The sequence below is a fragment of the Drosophila simulans genome, chromosome 2L (genome assembly GCF_016746395.2).
Source record: "Drosophila simulans strain w501 chromosome 2L, Prin_Dsim_3.1, whole genome shotgun sequence".
Taxonomy (NCBI): domain Eukaryota; kingdom Metazoa; phylum Arthropoda; class Insecta; order Diptera; family Drosophilidae; genus Drosophila; species Drosophila simulans.
This window is the reverse complement of record NC_052520.2, coordinates 7,836,560-7,853,462: the sequence shown is the minus strand read 5'-3', so window position 1 is coordinate 7,853,462 and position 16,903 is coordinate 7,836,560. Positions and strand designations below refer to the sequence as shown.

Below are 16,903 nucleotides of genomic sequence, written 5' to 3'. Positions count from 1 at the left end.
TATGTAGAATGAGACAACTGCTGGCAGCCACTTCAAAGCGGTATGCAGTTACAGGACCAGGATGAAGCCGCCGCCAGTGGAGTTCCAACGTTCCAACACTCCATCCTCTTCCTCCACCTCCTACTCCTCCGCCGGATTCTGGTTTGGTCTCAATGACAGTTGGCGCCATAGCCGCGGGGTGCGTTTGGGGCTTGGTGTCTGGCTTTCGAGGATCGCTCCCTGGGTAGTTCGGTTGTTTGTTTATAATTAGCCCACTCGCTCGCCGCCGACTGCAATTCAAATTGATGATGGCTACTGGTTTTGCCAGGCTTCCACTGCTATTTTTATAGTCGATCAATTTTCTAACAACCTTAAAGCTTCCACTGGGGAAAACTTCAACCGAAATTGATCAACAGTTAGTTTATTTAAATGTGAGAACTGTAAGCAACATTATGAAGCAAATAATTTTGGACTGTCGATTTAAATAGTAATATATTTAAATATATAATGTCGTAATATAAGATGTACACTTCTTCTTCCTGTGTACTTGTAAAGTGATTGATCAATTTTCTAATGACTCAAACATTTATTTGCAGGCGGAAATGCTCATGGATGACGGTCTGCTTGGCTCGGGTCCTGTTCTCGGATTGGCGGGACATCCACATGGGCTGGTGGGCGCCTTGGCTCCGCCGCCGCCACCGCCAATGAAGCAGCCGCAGATGGACATTCCCAGTGGCAAGAAGCAGCTGCAGCAGCTGAAGGGGGCGACGGTGGCCGCTTCCGCGCTGGAGTATCAGTACCAGGTCATGTATGCGCACTGTGTGCAGAAGGAGCGGGAGAGGGAGCGAGAGCACCTGCCCCACTCGCATCCCCTGCCCCGCCAGCATCGAGCCGTTTTGGTGGCCACCGCACCCTATCCACATTTGCCGCAATATCCGACACCACCCACGCTGAACTCCTCGTCGGCCTTCCGACCTTGGGGTCCTGATACCACCAAAGCTTTTCTGCACGCCTATGGCGCCACGTTGTCATCACTACCCTATGCCTGCCAGGAACCACCAGAGCTACAGAATCCGGAGCGGGTGGTGCGGAGTACGGACAAGCGGTATGCGGAGAGGACTTACCAACCCAATGTGGCCTTGGCACCCAGAAAGAGTATTCTCTCCAAGGAGAGGGACAAGGATAGGGAGCGAATGGAAAGGGAGGTGATGGAACGCCAGAGGTTGAGGGAGAAGGAGACGGATCATCAGGTGGTGCACATCAAGCAGGAGCGATCGCAGACACCCACACCACCCACAGCATCGCCGCCCGAAGGTGTGGCAGCACCACTGGATGTCGTCGAACCGCCACACCCCTCCTCGAGTGGCAGCAACTCACCACTACCCGCCCACCTGCCCGCAGCACCAGCCACTGCACCACCCAATGCAGGTGGTGCACCGCCCACACCAACTAACCTTCGGAACATGCGCAGCCCCGAGGAGTTTTCAGCGGGTGGCAGCAATGAGATTACCTCCTCCACCTCACCCCACCACCAGCAGTCGTCGCACCACCAGGTGGTGCAGCCAACGGCAGGTGCTCCACCACCGTCGCAGCACATTATAGCCACCGTTAATCAGCATGCCAAACTTTTGCCCAGCTCCAGTTCCCTGCCAAACGGTAATGGCAGCTCGTCGTTAGCCGCCACAAACAACGAACCGAGTCGGATAAGGATCAACAAGAACCTGATGAGTCAACAGCCGGTGGTCGCGGTGAGCGGCATGACCCCACATCACCACCAGCATCACCCCACGCACATGCATCACTTTAGCCATGGGTACTACAAAAGCCAGGCCTCATCACCTACTCAATCCTCCAGTGCTGGCCTGAACCTGAGTACCCACTCATCGAACGTGGTCAGCTCGCCGCATCATGCGACTCAACACAAGACCCATCACAGCTCGGGAGGATCTGGGAACCATGGCTTGCAAAATGGTAAGCCCCATTTGGGCAGTGAATTCGAGTTATCCACGGACACGGATGATACGGATAGTCTGAACGGAGAGCCCGACTCGAGTGCCATGTTACCACCCTGGGAGCAGGCTGTGGAGTCCCTCAGAGAAACTCGACCCAAGGACCGCGAGAGAGTCCTCCTGATACTCCAGAGACTACTGCAGGAGAACGATCAATATCGCTATAACAACATTCAATTGAGTGAACTGCTACACAAACAGGATGCCCACATAGCCGATCTTACGGAGCAACTCCAACGCTATCGCAGACAATTCGAAGACCAGGTCTGTAAAGTAGATCTTCGGAAGATGCCATTCAAGCACCAAACCCGACTGGAAAACGTGGTCGAAGCGGGTCGAGGAGAGGCGGAAGAGGACGAAGAGCTGGAGGAAGAGGAAATGGAGGATAGGGCTAATAACAATAATCAACAGGAGCTATCTCCCCTCATAAAGGCTCCAAACAATGGTCTGCGGCGGAGTGTGACGCCCACAAATTGTTCTGGAAGTGAAGGGGGGGATTGCGAGAAGCCAGATGAGCCTGAAAGCAAGAGAATAAAGCTGCAGGTTGGAGAGAAAACTGAGGACAAGCAGGTAGAGAATGAGGAAAGTCCTTCCAATGGCACGGAGTCGCATGATCTGGAAAAACTTGAAAAAAATGCCGATAAAGCAGACCCAACTAATAATCCCAAAAGTCCCCAGCCCAGTCAAATTTCCAGCGACGATGAAATGGAGGAGGATGAAGACGAAGACGAGGAGGATGAGGACGAAGAGGTTCAAGTGGAGGCTCCCCACAGTAGTGCGCTAGCCACGCCCCCCACGGCCACAACGCCCCTCTCGCCGGACTCGGCGGCAACTGCCGGACAGTTGTTCGATAGTAGTAATAGCAGCGACGAGTCCTCGATGAAGAAGGCCCAGATGTCCGCCTGCCATGCACTGGAAAAAATGAGTAGCAATGTTGGCAGCGACGAGACCAATCAAAGGCTCGCCGAGGAAAGTCAGGAGGAGGAGGCGGATGAGGATCCGGAAGAGGAGGACTCCGATGACGACGAAATGCCATTGCAGCAGCGACAGCAGCAGCAGCGCCAGCGGGTGGCACCCCAGAGTGTGCTCAGTGGATCATCCGTCGCTGGACACCATCCAGCGCCACCACATCCCCCGATGGCCACCAAGGCTAGCAAGAAGCAGACACCACCAGCACCACCCACTGCAGCCGCAACCACCACTGCATCAGCAACAACGAACTGCGAGTTACAAATCAAAAAGGAAATAGCCTAGAGATAGAAGCCCCGAAAACCTCTCAAAGAAAAGCTCTTTCACACACACAGAACAGAACAGTTAGAACTTAGTTAAAATCCCATTTCTTTTGTAGGAGAAAGTGCAGCCGATATTCAAGCACAAAGCCTGAACGCACATATTTTTCATTGTAGGGGTATTTTAGTGAAAGTAGAATGCTTCACAGCCGGAAAGGAATGAAATCTAGGTGGCAAAAGTTGCTTTTAAATTGTTCAATTATTAGTTCAATGTAAAGGAGCGGCACTGTAAACTTCAAAGCATATGTATATTAATAATTTGCTTATTTAAATATGAGCATTCAAAGCAAACTGTTTTAAAAGCTAAATATCAATTGACAATTTTTTTATTAAATTATTTTTATAAGATTCATAATCCTCCTTATATATTCCGTGAGTCTTAATGCTTTTGTGAAAAACAATTTAAAAGCCTATTTTATACAAATTTAATTTTTGTAAAATCGACACCTAATAACCAAGGAATTTTACAATTTTCTTTGGAAAACGTTTTACCCTTATGCAAAATCTATTCAAAATTTTAAGAAACATTTCAAAACGCTTTTAAACAGCTTGAATTGATCTCACTTTTAAAAACAAAAAGGACAAATACTAATTTATATAGGCTTCTCCATTTCGAAAAAAACTTTAAACGTTGCTTGCAGAAATTATAAATGAAACCAAAGCTTTAAAAAAAATTAAATTTTTGTATATTATTCAACGACAAATTTGTGCGTGTTTTTTACCACTTACTGCTTAACCTAATTAAGTTATTATTTTTATCTCGTAAGCTCTGCAAGACATTTAAACCCAAAACAATATTCAAAGCGAGGCTTTCGAAACAAAATTTAGGAAAGGTTTTTCTTTGGTCACACAGGCAGCTGGTTCTTATGACAGTGGGCATCGCCCTCTGGAAACCATTGTAATTACATTAAGTTTAATCCTACTTTTAAGTTAAACAAACAAGTTGATGGAGCAAAGAGAGAGAAAACACACAAAATGAACCCACCACAGACAACAAGAAAAAACAAATGATAAACAATTCTAAGATAATTCATCATAATGAAAGTATAACACATTTTTACAAATAAGAAGTTGCCGCGTTAAAATTATACCATACAAAAATGAGTAATATATTATATATATCGCAGAATATGATATATGATGAGCAGCAAGTGCGGATTATTCATTAATGCTAAGCCTTAGCGAGAAGCATAAACATATACATAAAGATTAATATTTATTGTAGCCGCTAGATCTAACTCGAGCAATTCTCTTAATTGTATAATTATAGTCTTCTGTTCTTCTTCACTTTGTAAGCTTTGCTCTGTAGGCATTTAGTTTCATAGATCGTAACCATACAACAATCACGTTTGCTAGCTAGTTCTTAAGACTTCTCTTCGGCGAAGTTCTTTCCCTATTGTGAATGGCATCGAGTGGTCCCCTTTTTTGTATATATCATTTTTCCTTCGACGAGATTAGAGTACTATTGATTTTAGTTGCCAACACTTTGTGAAAAACATGTATATGCTATATAACTTCTGGATGATAACCAACTGGAAATAAACCCAAGCCAAGAGCCAAGCGAAAAGAACGCAGAGATTTCTAAAATCTATAAACTTTTGTTATAAAAACATATTTCATAAATTATTTATGCCTGTGTGTGTTTGTACTTTCTAAAAGAAAACATTTCGTTCTGTATTTAAGAATACATTTTCTAAGCTAAAACAAAAAAAAAAGAAAAGGCATCAAAAACATAAAAACAAATTCAAACCAAAATTTGTCTATATCTTAAGCTAAAACTGTGTAAAGTTGTATAAATTTAAAAAGCGATAAACGAAACCTTTATAAATTATATAAAATAATTATAATTGAGACATCTAGCATGCAAAATTTCATTGTTATACATATTTAAAAGCGTTATAAAATGCAACAAAAATATTGAAAAAAAAAAAACAAATTACAATTGCTATGCAAAATAAATACAAAAATATACTTATTATTGTAAATGAATTCTCTCAAATTTTGTGTTTCATTTGCCAGACCAGAACCAGTACGATACTAAACGAAATTTATAGATAAATTATAGAACCCATCAAAACAGAACAGTACCGAATAAAAAGGGACAAATAATGGTTAATCAAAAGCGTCAAAACGGTTTTCAGCAATTTCGTATATTTATGGCCAAATTTTACAAGCGATGGAAATAGTTGAAGGCGAAAAAACCCAAACATTTTTTGTATCATTTTTGCTAACAACCCAAAGAGATAAACAACAAAACAAACAATCATTTTTATAATTAAATAATTACAAAATATTGACAAATTTTACATAACCCGAGTGTTTATATATGACAACTTATATTTAAATTTAAATACGATATAGAATGATGCTTACCAAAATACGAGCATTTTTGCCCCGCTTAATGAATCGACTTCAAATTGTTAAAACATTAACGCGCAAAGGCTAAGCAACCAGATGAACAAGAAATCACAAAATAATTGCATAAGTTATATATTTTAATTATTTAAGCATGCAGCAACAAATCCGCGTCTTGTCAAACTACAACATATATATTATTATATGTCTGACGATTCAGAATGCAGAAATAAAATGTACAAATTGTGGAGCAAATAAACCATAGAAAATGTAGTGAGAATTCGGGAGGTAAAGGAGCATGAGCGAAAATATAAAATGAAATGCACCACAAGCAAATAAAGTTTAATCAAATTAAACAGTTAATGAAAAAACAAATTTGAATTCAACGTTTCATATTTAAGTAGTGCAGAAACAAATAAACACAAAGGAAAACAAAAAATAAATTATTACTTATGTAATGAAAACAAAAACAACAAATAAAAAAGCGATAAATATTATGCAAAATATATCAATGGGAATTTTCTTTACGATTGAAAAGCTGTTGGAAGTAATAAAATTAAAGTAAGTATTGAGGGGTAATTCTTCGTAGAAGAGTATATATTAATATATTTTTTTTATAAGTTAAACAAATTTAAAAAGAAACTGTAATTTCCTCTTAAATTTAGTTTCTAAAGTAGGAACAAAAAATGTAAGTCTGGAATGTAACAACGAATGTATTTTTACATGATGAGTAGAAAAGTGTGTACATGTCAAATTTTCATGTTCTGTGAATGAACACTAGGTGTCGCACAACAAGCCGTGAAGAATTTCAACGTAAAATGAAGAAAGAGGTGTTTTCAATACACACAAAATCATTTAGGCCCTATCCCTTAAGTTAACAGCTGAATGTATTTTAGATCCGTGAATAATGGATTCTTAAATGCAGTCTATGATGAATCGAAATTCACTTTTGCAGGTATATAAATAGCGGCTGTCAGATTTATTGCAGTTTTTAGCAATCATGCAGGGAAATAGTAATATACAATTTTTAGGTAAGTTCAAATATAAATAAAAGCACTCTTCTAACTCGAAACCTAATGGATTCAATGCTCCTGTCAAAGTTCTGCTTTTAATTGCCACTTCAGTGTTGGGTAAATTCAAGCTAAACCTACTCGAAATGGTAATGGATAAGGCAGAAGGTAATTTTATTGCCTCGCCCCTTTGCATTGAAATTGGAATGAGCATGATCTTAATGGGAGCTAAAGGAACAACCGCCGAGGAGCTAAGAAGCATCCTTGACCTACCAGTGGATATGACGGAATTGGTTAAGAAATACGAAAGGATTATGTCCAATCTCCAACAACATAATGGTCTTCATTTTGCAAATCGGCTTTATGTCAGTGAGACATATGAAGTAAGGCAGGATTACAACGCGTTATTGACGAGCACATTCATGAAAGTTGCTAACGACAACTTAGGTCAAAGGAAGGCAAGCAATAGTATCAGCTTTGCGGTCCAACGGAAGAGTCACAGGGCCATGCGCACTATTTCTAATGATCATGACCTGCAAATTAATGAAAGTGCAGTGTTAGTGAACACCGTCTACTATAGGGGTGCTTGGAAAACTATGTTTAGTAAAAAGGGCACCAAACTAAATATATTTTATGGAGATCATAATAGAAAAGCTTATGTCAGGATGATGTCCCATGTGGGCAGGTTTAGGATTGCTGATCACTCTTATGGACAAATTATTGAGCTGCCGTTTCATAACTCAAACCTGTCAATGATAATCGGTCTGCCATTGCATAACACATATCTAAGCTCTATAGAAAAAATACTAAGAACACTCTCAGAGAGTCTAGTAGAAAAAGATGTTCATGTGGAGCTGCCAAAGTTTAAAATCAAATATCAAACGGAACTAGTTGAGCCCCTAAGAAAAGTGCGTAGGACCTGTTGAAAATGCTATAAATTCTACAATGTTTTAAGTTCCAGTTGGGCATACACCTTATCTTCAGTAATAGCTCGGATCTCAGCGGCCTTCTGACCAACGGTAAAGGTGCCAAAATTAACAATGTGCTACACAAATCCTTTATTGAGATTGACGAAAGGGGAGCATCGACAGGAGAAGCGGCAGAACACGTAGAGTATATCCAAAGTACATTATGATTCATTTCATTGTAGATTACCTCATCCAATCAATTTTTCTTTTTTCTTTTCTAGAAAAAACAGGAGCGTCGGCGTCTTTTAAAGTCAATCGTCCTTTTGCCTTCTTGATTCGCGACAAGCATACCGTCTTCTTCCGCGGACGCGTCGTTCGACTGCCAAACGAATTACATCTTTAAGACAATGTTGTGTTTTCTAGTCACTTGAAAAAACGAAGTTAAAAAATAAATAAAGACATTATTCTCTTACTGAACATATCTCAAAAATTGTAATAAAAATTTCCTTTTTGTAGCGAAATTGTTTTTTGTCGGTGTTTCTATATATACAAGCTTGAAAACTCTGTTTAAAAGCGTAGATAATAGAATTAATGTTCTATAACAAATCAATGCTATCGAAAACCTTAAAGCATGGGGCTTTTACTTTTAGTTTCCAATGACCTTACTTACAGAGTATAGCATGAAGTGCATGTGTGAGTAGCGCCATATTTTCTAATCGCTTACCTTTGACTCTTTTCCTTTTCCAAAGATTGGATCTTCCTGACCACGTCAGTGCTAGGTGAATTCACCAAACAACTTTACCGAAGCTTTTTGCAGGATAATAAACAATATAACATCATTGCCTCGCCTCTATGCGTCGAGATTGGAATGAGCATGATCCTCATGGGAGCAGATGGAGTTACAGCCAATGAACTAAGGACGGCTCTAAATCTGCCAGAGGATAAAAAGAATGTAGCTACTATATATGATGAGCTGTTGACTAAACTCGAAAGGCGCAAGAAGGTAGCGATTCTCCAATTGGCGAATCGGTTGTTTGTCAACGAAACAATTGGTGTTAACAAGCGGTACAATAAACTAGTCAATAAGCACTTTAGGGCCGAGGCAGAGGCCATTAATCTGGCCGATAGATCGAAGGCAGCCTGGGCTATAAACGATTGGGTGCTCGACCAGACACTGGATAATGTGAAATACATTCTAACACCCAGTGACTTGACGCCCGATGAAAGTGCGGTCATGATCAACGCAGCTTTCTTCAAGGGCTACTGGAAGACGAGATTCGAAAAAAAGTACACCATGCCCAAGGTATTCTACGTATCCAAAAGTTACCAAGTAAATGTCAATATGATGTCGCAAGTGGGTCGATTTAAGATGCGTACTTCGCCCATAGACCAAATTATTGAGCTGCCTTTTGCGTACTCAAACCTTTCAATGGTAATCGTTCTGCCCAAGGACAATGGGTCCCTAAATCAGGCAGAAGACACAATCGAAAGTTACCCTCAGATAGTCCTCACTGAAATGGATGTACACGTGCAGCTTCCTAAATTTAAAATCGATTTCCGCATGGAGCTCGTCGAAACTCTCAAAAGCGTTGGTGGATTCTGTCCACATTAAATAATTAACTACATGGTTCTCAATTTACAGATGGGAATACAGGATCTCTTCAACAGTTCGTCGGATATCAGCGTCCTACTGAACCAGTCTGGCACCAAAATCAGCCAAGTCGTACACAAAGCCTTTATAGAGATCGACGAAGAGGGCGGGTCCGCAGGATCCGCTTCTGCGAACCCCATTCGAGGATTATCTGGTAAATTACCGCTAATTTTTATCATGTTCCTACTTGACTCCCTGTTATATTTTTCAGATTATGCGGCTAGTCTGGTTACTTTTACAGTCAATAGTCCCTTTGTCTTCATGATTCGCGATGATGACAACATATATTTCCGCGGCCGAGTAGTTAATCCTTTGAAGAAGAGCAATTCCATTAATTGCGCAAAGTGAATTCTTGCGAATACAATAAAGAAAAATTTGTATCGTCCTTAACTAGTTTCATTCATAAATGAAAATTTCTATAGCATCCCTATTAAACGTCTCTCAGAAAAGATCACACTGGGAGAGCGGAATGGAGAAAAGCAAAACAATAACTAATCTCGTTTACCTGCTTTGGAGAAAAACTGAGAAAGATCCAAAAGAGCAACCTGTCCCAGGTCTCTTCTTCAGTCTTTAGCAAATCGTGATCGCGAGAAGAACGACCAGCGGTCAAACAAAATCAGATTCAGCGGATGAAAGGTCGAAATTGTTTGAAAAAACGCTTAGTTCCAACTGTGTAAAATAAATAGTGCAATATTACTAAGACTTTTGTGGAAAAGTTATACCATTTAATCTTGCTGCAATTGTTTCCCAAGCCATATTGTTCGCCAAATCGATTGTGGCTTGGTGTCGGCCAAGAATTTTCAGCCAGGAACCGGTTTCTGCGCTCCCACAAATCCAACGATTAAAAGAGAGAAATAAAGAGAGTTTTCAAGCTGAAAACATAAACAAACCCAATCGCAAAATAATAACAATACCCAGTGCTTGCTGAGGGACAAGGCAACACGTGCACTTCTGCACGAATGATTGCAATTTTTTGAGCCCAAGAATACCGCACTTAATAATAAAAATCAATCATGAGTCTGCCCCAGTTGATAGAGGATCTGCAGCGCCTTTCTGAGGATCAGGATAGTGCAGATGTGGTATTCATTTGTGGCAGAGATGAGCGCATATATGCCCACAGATTAATGCTAATGGCTCGGTAAGTTAAATCATTTTTTCCATAAGAAAACAAATTTGATACCTTCGCCTAACATATATTAAAATCTGAAAAATGCCAATAACTGTATAATTTTTCTCTGTGGAATAAGATAATTGCCTACGGTTGCCTTTTTTGGAATCTTACAATGTTGCGTGCTGGAATCCCGGGTATTCCAGTTGGTCACTTAATTAATTTGTCTTGCCTTTCCATTCACTCAAATCGATTTCAGGTGCAAGAGCTTCAAGACAGCGAAGAGAGGTGAAGTGTGTCGAATTCCCGGATGCACAGTATCGCCAGCAGCCCCAGGAGCTTCAACTCCGACCACCATACGATTACCACACGTGAATCCGGAACTATTTAGGCAGTTCATCTTATACGTTTACACCGCAAAGGTAAGAAATCTACCTACTAGTAAGATCTAACACAATAAAATTATAAACAAAATTCATTTTTCAGTTAGTTCTGCAGGACTCGCAAGTATTTCAAATGATGATATTGGCACAGGATATCGGTGTGGTTGAGCTACGAACCGCCTGCGAGGATCACGTTATATCCACTTTGTCGGTGGATAATGCCTGCACATTTTTAACAGCCGTCATGGATATACACGAAAAAGCAGGTTAGTAATCTTGAGTAGCTCTTTTCCTTAAAAGTAAGAAATTATATATAGTTTCATATTCGCGCCAAAAAACATTATACTTTCGACATAATATGCTATGTCAAATGTATTGAGTCAAAACCATTCTGAAAGTAACAGTTTTGGTATTTTTGGTACCACAGCACATATCGATAAAAAAAAAAACATATGCACGTTGTGTTATCAGAATCACGTAACACGCAATGCATGTTTTTATTGCATTATCAAACTTTAGATATAACAACTAATCAATAGCTGGCAGATATAGTTAGTCCCAAGCTGCTCCAAAATGCAGAAGCCGATTTGTGTCTTTAGAACTTGGATTGTTCACGTTGTATTCTTTGGCCGTACGCCCGAGAAATGAGGTTCCACGAGTCCATAAACCGGTCCATGCACATGGAAATGCATTTCTAAATTGGATTATAGATGAGTTACTATTTAAATACATATTCTATTGTGCAAAATAAGACAGCTTGCCTGTTCCGACGAATCGAGGGAAGTTCCCGGCTTATTGACACACTTTTTGAAGCACTTTTCGGTCATTTGCGTGAGCAATTCCTGGGCATTCGCAACAGCAATCTGTTGCTTAACCTGGTCCATAAGTTCACCTTTGTCCACATTAGCCATTGCCATTTGTTTGGTTTATTTTTTTTATAAACTATAGTTTAATTCAGCTATGAATAATGGCAATAACTTCTGCCCAACCACAAAAACTTAACAGTGCGATTGTGATAGTATTTCTATCGATATGGTTCTGCTACCAGATGTTTTACCATTTTGGTATATTTTACATGGCTAATCGATAGTTCGGGAAACCGCGAATATGTGTGACCATCTATGCTGTCTTATCGATATTTCTGCCTATCGCCTGGACGAAAAGAAGACGCCGGCAAAAAGAAGCGAAAATTTGTTTAACTGAAGTAAAGTCGTCGGAAATCAGCAAAAATGTCGTTCAAAGGAAATCCCAAGGTGCAGAAGGTGATGGTGCAGCCCATCAACCTGATCTTCCGTTACCTGCAGAACCGGTCCCGCGTGCAAGTGTGGTTATACGAGAACATATCGCTGCGCATCGAGGGCCACATTGTGGGATTCGATGAGTACATGAATCTGGTGCTGGACGACGCCGAGGAAGTCTATGTGAAGACCCGGCAGCGCCGCAACCTCGGGAGGATCATGCTCAAGGGCGACAACATCACGCTCATACAGAACGTCAGTCCCACGAAGGACTAGGCGACTCAGATCCTGCGAATTCCACCTGCAAGCGCTGAACGCCCTTAATATAAGTAAAATAAATGTAAAGCCGATATCTGAAGACGAATGTTGAAATAAATGGTAGACTTTCTGTAATCAAGTGTTTCTAATGGGTAAGGTAGCTAATACGAACCGATTTCAGGAGATTGTGGAATAGGATTCGTTCCAAAGGTAAAAGCCGTTAAGTGCCTTTACAAAACAAGGTATTAATTTAAACTTTCTCAATTCAATTTCAGGTGCCAAATGCGCTGCCTCGTTTATGGAACGCTGCATCATCTACATAGGGGAAAATGCAAATGAGTGCGTTAAGACTAATGCCTTCCTTACATTAACAAAGGATGCCATCATCAAGATTATTTCGTCAGACTATGTAAGAGTTTAAAAAGGATAACCACTCAATTTACTTAATTTCATTAATTACCAAAACTGTTCACTACCAATAGTTCTGCTTGGAGGAGGAGGAAGTGTGGCGCTGCGTTTTATCATGGGCCAAATACCAGGCAGGAGTCACCCAACCCACTGCACATTGGACTGAGGAGGAGCGTGCTCGTGTCTGCCAACACTTAAGCGGTGTAATGGGTCACGTGCGTCTGCTCCTCATCGATAGCCAAGTTTTTGCGGAGGAAGTGGAACCTACAGGAGCTGTACCTATGGAACTATCCCTAGAACGATATCGCTATGCCGCTTTGCATGCCAATAAGATGATGGATAACGATAAGAGACTTCAGCCCCGCCTAGCTGTAGCGGTCAACATGTTTCCCGGATCCCAAATCCTGAAGAATGACAATCTGCCACTACAGACTGTTCTCAATAATTGGGTTGGAGTGGCCAAGCAATCCTGGAGATTAGTTTTCCGAGCGTCCACTCATGGCTACGATTCTGGAGCCTTTCATCGTTATTGCGACGGCGTGGCTCCTTGCATGGTTATTGGCTTGGGATCGCATGGAGAGATCAGTGGTGGTTATACGGATGTGGCGTGGGCCAAAACAAGCCGTAAGGGGGGATATGTTCAGTCCGAGCGAGCCTTCCTCTTTGCCTTGAATCCTGCCAATGGGGAACAGCCGGTCAAGTTTGACATTGTAAAGAAACCCTATGCCATTTGCTATCATCCTGAGTAAGTGATACTTAAAGCAATCTTATATATTACATTATGTTTAAGAATTCGTAATTATTACCATGTCTGCTTTCCCCTTTAGTTGCGGTCCCATTTTTGGTGCTGGAGCCGATCTGCTCATATCCAGCAACTGCAATGCAAACATGGACTCTTACTCGAATCTTCCGCACTCCTACGACGGAACCAACGCTGCTCACCTGACACTTTTCGGGGACTACAACTTTACCATCACCGACTATGAGGTCTATACCCTTTCATCGCCGGCAGGAAGTAGTAATAGTGGAGCAAGTCACAGCAACAATCAGAACCAGAACCACTCAACAAACGGACAAGCTCCTGGGGTGCCCACAAAGGCAAAATACGATAGATACTAGAATTGGGGAAACAACTTGTAGTTGCATCAGCTATGCTGGCAATAAAACTATTTCCTTGAACGATCCAAACACTCGAATATTGTAATCCCAGATCCGCAACGGCTGGGCTAATGGCATTAGGTGTCGGGTTCATGACTCCGCCCAAGGTAAAAACCAGAAATCGAAAGGTAATTAATGAATTGTTATATAAAGAAAACTTTTTTGGCGGCTGTCTTGAATTCCATCTTGATGCCAAGAATCGAACCAAATTAATTAACTGGTTTCCCACTTGTATGTAAAGCTGAAAGTGTTAGCAAAAATAAAAAACAAGAGGGCAGCTCCAATAGTTGGTAGTTTTCGCTGAATAAATACTTCAGCATGGTGCCTGGCACGAATGCTGTCACTTCAGCATTTTTCTTTGAACTATGGATTGTACAGCTTGGAAGTAGAGTTTTAATTACAACAAATTCTTAAAACATGATAGTCTTGACATTCCAAGGTTTCATTGCCCTTTTTTTTATTTCGAATATTTACCATTATTTACAAATATTTATTTAGAGGAACCCAAATGACACCCTAAAATTTTCAAAACTATTTCGGACATTTCTTTTATTTGCGAAACAATATATTTCCCTTCGGCACGTTCATTAACCCATGACTTAAATCTCGCAGTCACTACTCCATATTGTTACATATATAAATAGTTATAAAGAGTTATGAATGTGCACTTGAACCTGGTCCACACCTCTCGAATAGTGGAACAATTGACAAAGAAAAACAAATGCGTAAATGGCAATTTCAGTTTGCTGTTTCAGTTCACTTCAGTTGGGCTTATAAGCCATAACAATAATATGTCGGCTAATGTTGAGCTATAATGAAATGTGCGGCAACACCTCCCTAACACCCGCCGTCGGAAATGCTGAAGTTGCTCTCGACTGGTTTTCAACTACTTTTCAAAATGCTTCTGATAAATTGGTCCACGCTCTAAATTGGTTCTAATTAAAGCTTTTTTATGCTGATCGAATCGATCAACATCGGTGGCTTGGGCCCCCACATTTTTGTCATTCGTTTCGATCCGGGGATTGGACATCCGAAACCCCGAGAAAAAAACCTAAACAGAACCCTCGACAATGGCAGCCAGCAACAAACACTTGATGTTTGTGGCGTTTTATTTTATTGTGGCTGCACAACGGATTGGCAGTCAAAATTTGTTAACGACTTAAGGCCACAGCTCGAGAGCCACCTTTCGATAAGGTCTACAAATTGTTGCCGGCGCTGTTTCACTTCTCTTTGACAGACGACCAAAATCCCCGGGGGCGATTTAATGTCCAGGTCCAGGCGCTAGAAGGAATGTCATTTATAGATCTCGATTCAGTTCGATTTCGCGTCAAATTATTTGATTGTCGAGTGGTTTCGGATTGGATTTTGGAGCCATGGATTCGTTATGCGCCATGTGCCAGCCAACAGCAAAATCCGACCAAGAAGTTTCAATGTCTGTCGCATGAAAAGGGAAAGGCAAAAAAATATAACTAACGCTTAAGTAATTTTTTCGTTTGAACTGATCTATGCGCAAACTTGTTCTGGCCTTATGAAATCGGTTCGGTTCAAATTGCATCTGGGCTTGCAGCATTTGAAGTGAGAGACTAGGGACGGGCAGGAAGTGCCAGTGTTTTGGATGAATCATTAGCTTCCTCATATGGTAAAAGCTACAAAGAGTTTAAATGGGTCTTCTGGGGAAACGGAAGACAGCCAGGGGTGCCGTGCAGGATAGGAAGTTCTTATTTTTGAAATAGAACACGTTTTCGATTTAGATAATTAAAACCCATTTTCTACACTTGGTATAGATTTGGTGATGTATACACACAGTTTGGATTTAAAGTTTTCTTCAACATAATATAAAATATAAATATTTAAACATTAAGCTAATTTTTTTTATAGTTCACTTTCCGTCCCTGGCTTTTATGAAAATATGCGATATTTGTTGGGCTTGGTCAGCAGCAACTCCAATAGAACAAAGGCCTGGCCATTAGCCATGGCCATGGTTATGGTTATGACTTGGTCAGTACACAACATTACATTGAGAAAAATAAATAAATTCAAATCATAAGAAACTTGTTCGTGGAAAGCACATATTCCTTTTAAAGAAGTACTCCTTAATCGAAATCGTAAATTTAAATAAGTAAAGGTTTTCCCCACATTTTTCAAAATTCTTTTTATATTCTTTTCAATTTTGCAGTTTTTATGTAATTTTTCCAAGTGATCAAGCAGACAGCAGCTGGCCAAACCCAAGTGTTACAGTTTAAGTGACTTATTTGCATGTAAGAATGCGAAAAAGGAAAAGTGGCTCAAGACACCGCTTGTGACCCTGAAAAGGGGACCAGGGCGAAAGAATCACCCACAGGCCAAGTATATTACCGTATATCCTACATCAGAAAAATTCCCCACTCGGAACTGATTCATCCATCAAACAGGAGACACCATTAAAGGGCGTTTTTCCCAGAAAAAATCATGCCCAAGATAAGATCATAGCACGCTGAGGCTGTTTTATCCATTAGCTGCATCCGTTTCCGGCTGTCTAGAGACTGGGAGCTCCAATTCGCGAGGTGCTAATATGCAAAGTGGACGCATTGATCCGAGATCTATGACGTTGACATGACCACACCTCCACCGCTTAGAAGAAATATACACCGAGTCATTCATTCATAGCATCATCGCCGCCATCCATTTGCTCATCGCCCGATGCACTCGACACACTTCAAATTACCGCCGGATAACCCCGTTGCCCCTGCTCTCTGGCCACTGGCCACTGTTTCACCTGGCTAAGAGAGCGTAAGATAACTGCAGAGACATTATCATGGAGATGGGGAGAACCCTACGGAGGGTCTCCTTCCAGCCACTCTCTTTGGATGGCAGTCATGTGTGTAACAACTCGACCCGCGATGCTCTTCACAACCAGTTTTGAAAGCCCACTTTAAATATACTTTTGCTTTTCATTGCCTTCGATGTGAAATAAAACAACGTCGTTTTCGGTTTGGTTACTGTGATTAATATGCGTTTCTCGGCAAAAGCCACTAAAATGTATATCAGCCCATGACGACGCATCCAGGCATTGACCTAGGTCACTAACGCCAGCTAAACGGGGTTCTCATTAACATCAACCTAATCCCACTTTGAGGGATGCCGTCGGCACCTGTCGAAGAAGATTCCCC

At 41.2% G+C, this 16,903-nt stretch overlaps 6 protein-coding genes across 7 annotated transcripts in view; 5 read left to right on the top strand and 1 right to left on the bottom strand.

Annotated features, from left to right (window-relative positions):
• LOC27206518 (protein split ends) overlaps positions 1-5,056 on the top strand; it is a 90,159-nt gene extending 85,103 nt beyond the window's left edge. Inside the window, exon 2 of the mRNA XM_016178708.3 lies at positions 576-5,056. Coding sequence (XP_016024032.1) covers positions 576-3,242 — 2,667 coding nt within the window. The 3' untranslated portion in view covers positions 3,243-5,056. The remainder of the gene's footprint in view (positions 1-575) is intronic.
• A 1,483-nt stretch (positions 5,057-6,539) lies between these two features.
• Positions 6,540-8,065, top strand: LOC6731412 (serine protease inhibitor 42Dd). 2 transcript variants are annotated; one of them, XM_016178710.2, is made up of 4 exons: positions 6,540-6,663; positions 6,733-7,550; positions 7,604-7,750; positions 7,832-8,065. In XM_016178710.2, exons 1-4 carry the CDS (start codon positions 6,633-6,635, stop codon positions 7,883-7,885), a joined length of 1,050 nt encoding a protein of 349 aa, XP_016024031.1. In that variant the 5' UTR covers positions 6,540-6,632; the 3' UTR covers positions 7,886-8,065. The 2 variants fall into 2 exon arrangements, with proteins under 2 accessions (XP_016024031.1, XP_016024030.1); XM_016178709.2 differs by having other exon boundaries at positions 7,604-7,766.
• Positions 8,066-8,169: 104 nt separating this feature from the next.
• On the top strand, positions 8,170-9,586 carry LOC6731411 (serine protease inhibitor 42Dd). Its single transcript, XM_016178711.3, has 4 exons — positions 8,170-8,243; positions 8,300-9,138; positions 9,193-9,355; positions 9,413-9,586. Exons 1-4 carry the CDS (start codon positions 8,207-8,209, stop codon positions 9,547-9,549), a joined length of 1,176 nt encoding a protein of 391 aa, XP_016024029.1. The 5' UTR covers positions 8,170-8,206; the 3' UTR covers positions 9,550-9,586.
• Positions 9,587-9,737: 151 nt separating this feature from the next.
• Positions 9,738-13,784, top strand: LOC6731410 (BTB/POZ domain-containing protein 9). Its single transcript, XM_002078526.4, has 6 exons — positions 9,738-10,339; positions 10,569-10,731; positions 10,796-10,958; positions 12,464-12,597; positions 12,671-13,341; positions 13,424-13,784. Exons 1-6 carry the CDS (start codon positions 10,215-10,217, stop codon positions 13,713-13,715), a joined length of 1,548 nt encoding a protein of 515 aa, XP_002078562.1. The 5' UTR covers positions 9,738-10,214; the 3' UTR covers positions 13,716-13,784.
• Positions 11,152-11,729, bottom strand: LOC27208552 (mitochondrial import inner membrane translocase subunit Tim13). The gene is made up of 2 exons (XM_016184133.3): positions 11,454-11,729; positions 11,152-11,386 (listed from the first exon to the last, which is right to left on the bottom strand). The coding sequence occupies exons 1-2, from the start codon at positions 11,607-11,609 to the stop codon at positions 11,288-11,290; spliced, it is 255 nt and encodes an 84-aa protein (XP_016024028.1). The 5' UTR covers positions 11,610-11,729; the 3' UTR covers positions 11,152-11,287.
• Positions 11,806-12,323, top strand: LOC27208875 (probable small nuclear ribonucleoprotein E). Its single transcript, XM_016184426.3, has one exon. It carries the CDS (start codon positions 11,922-11,924, stop codon positions 12,204-12,206), a length of 285 nt encoding a protein of 94 aa, XP_016024027.1. The 5' UTR covers positions 11,806-11,921; the 3' UTR covers positions 12,207-12,323.
• Positions 13,785-16,903: the final 3,119 nt, after the last annotated feature.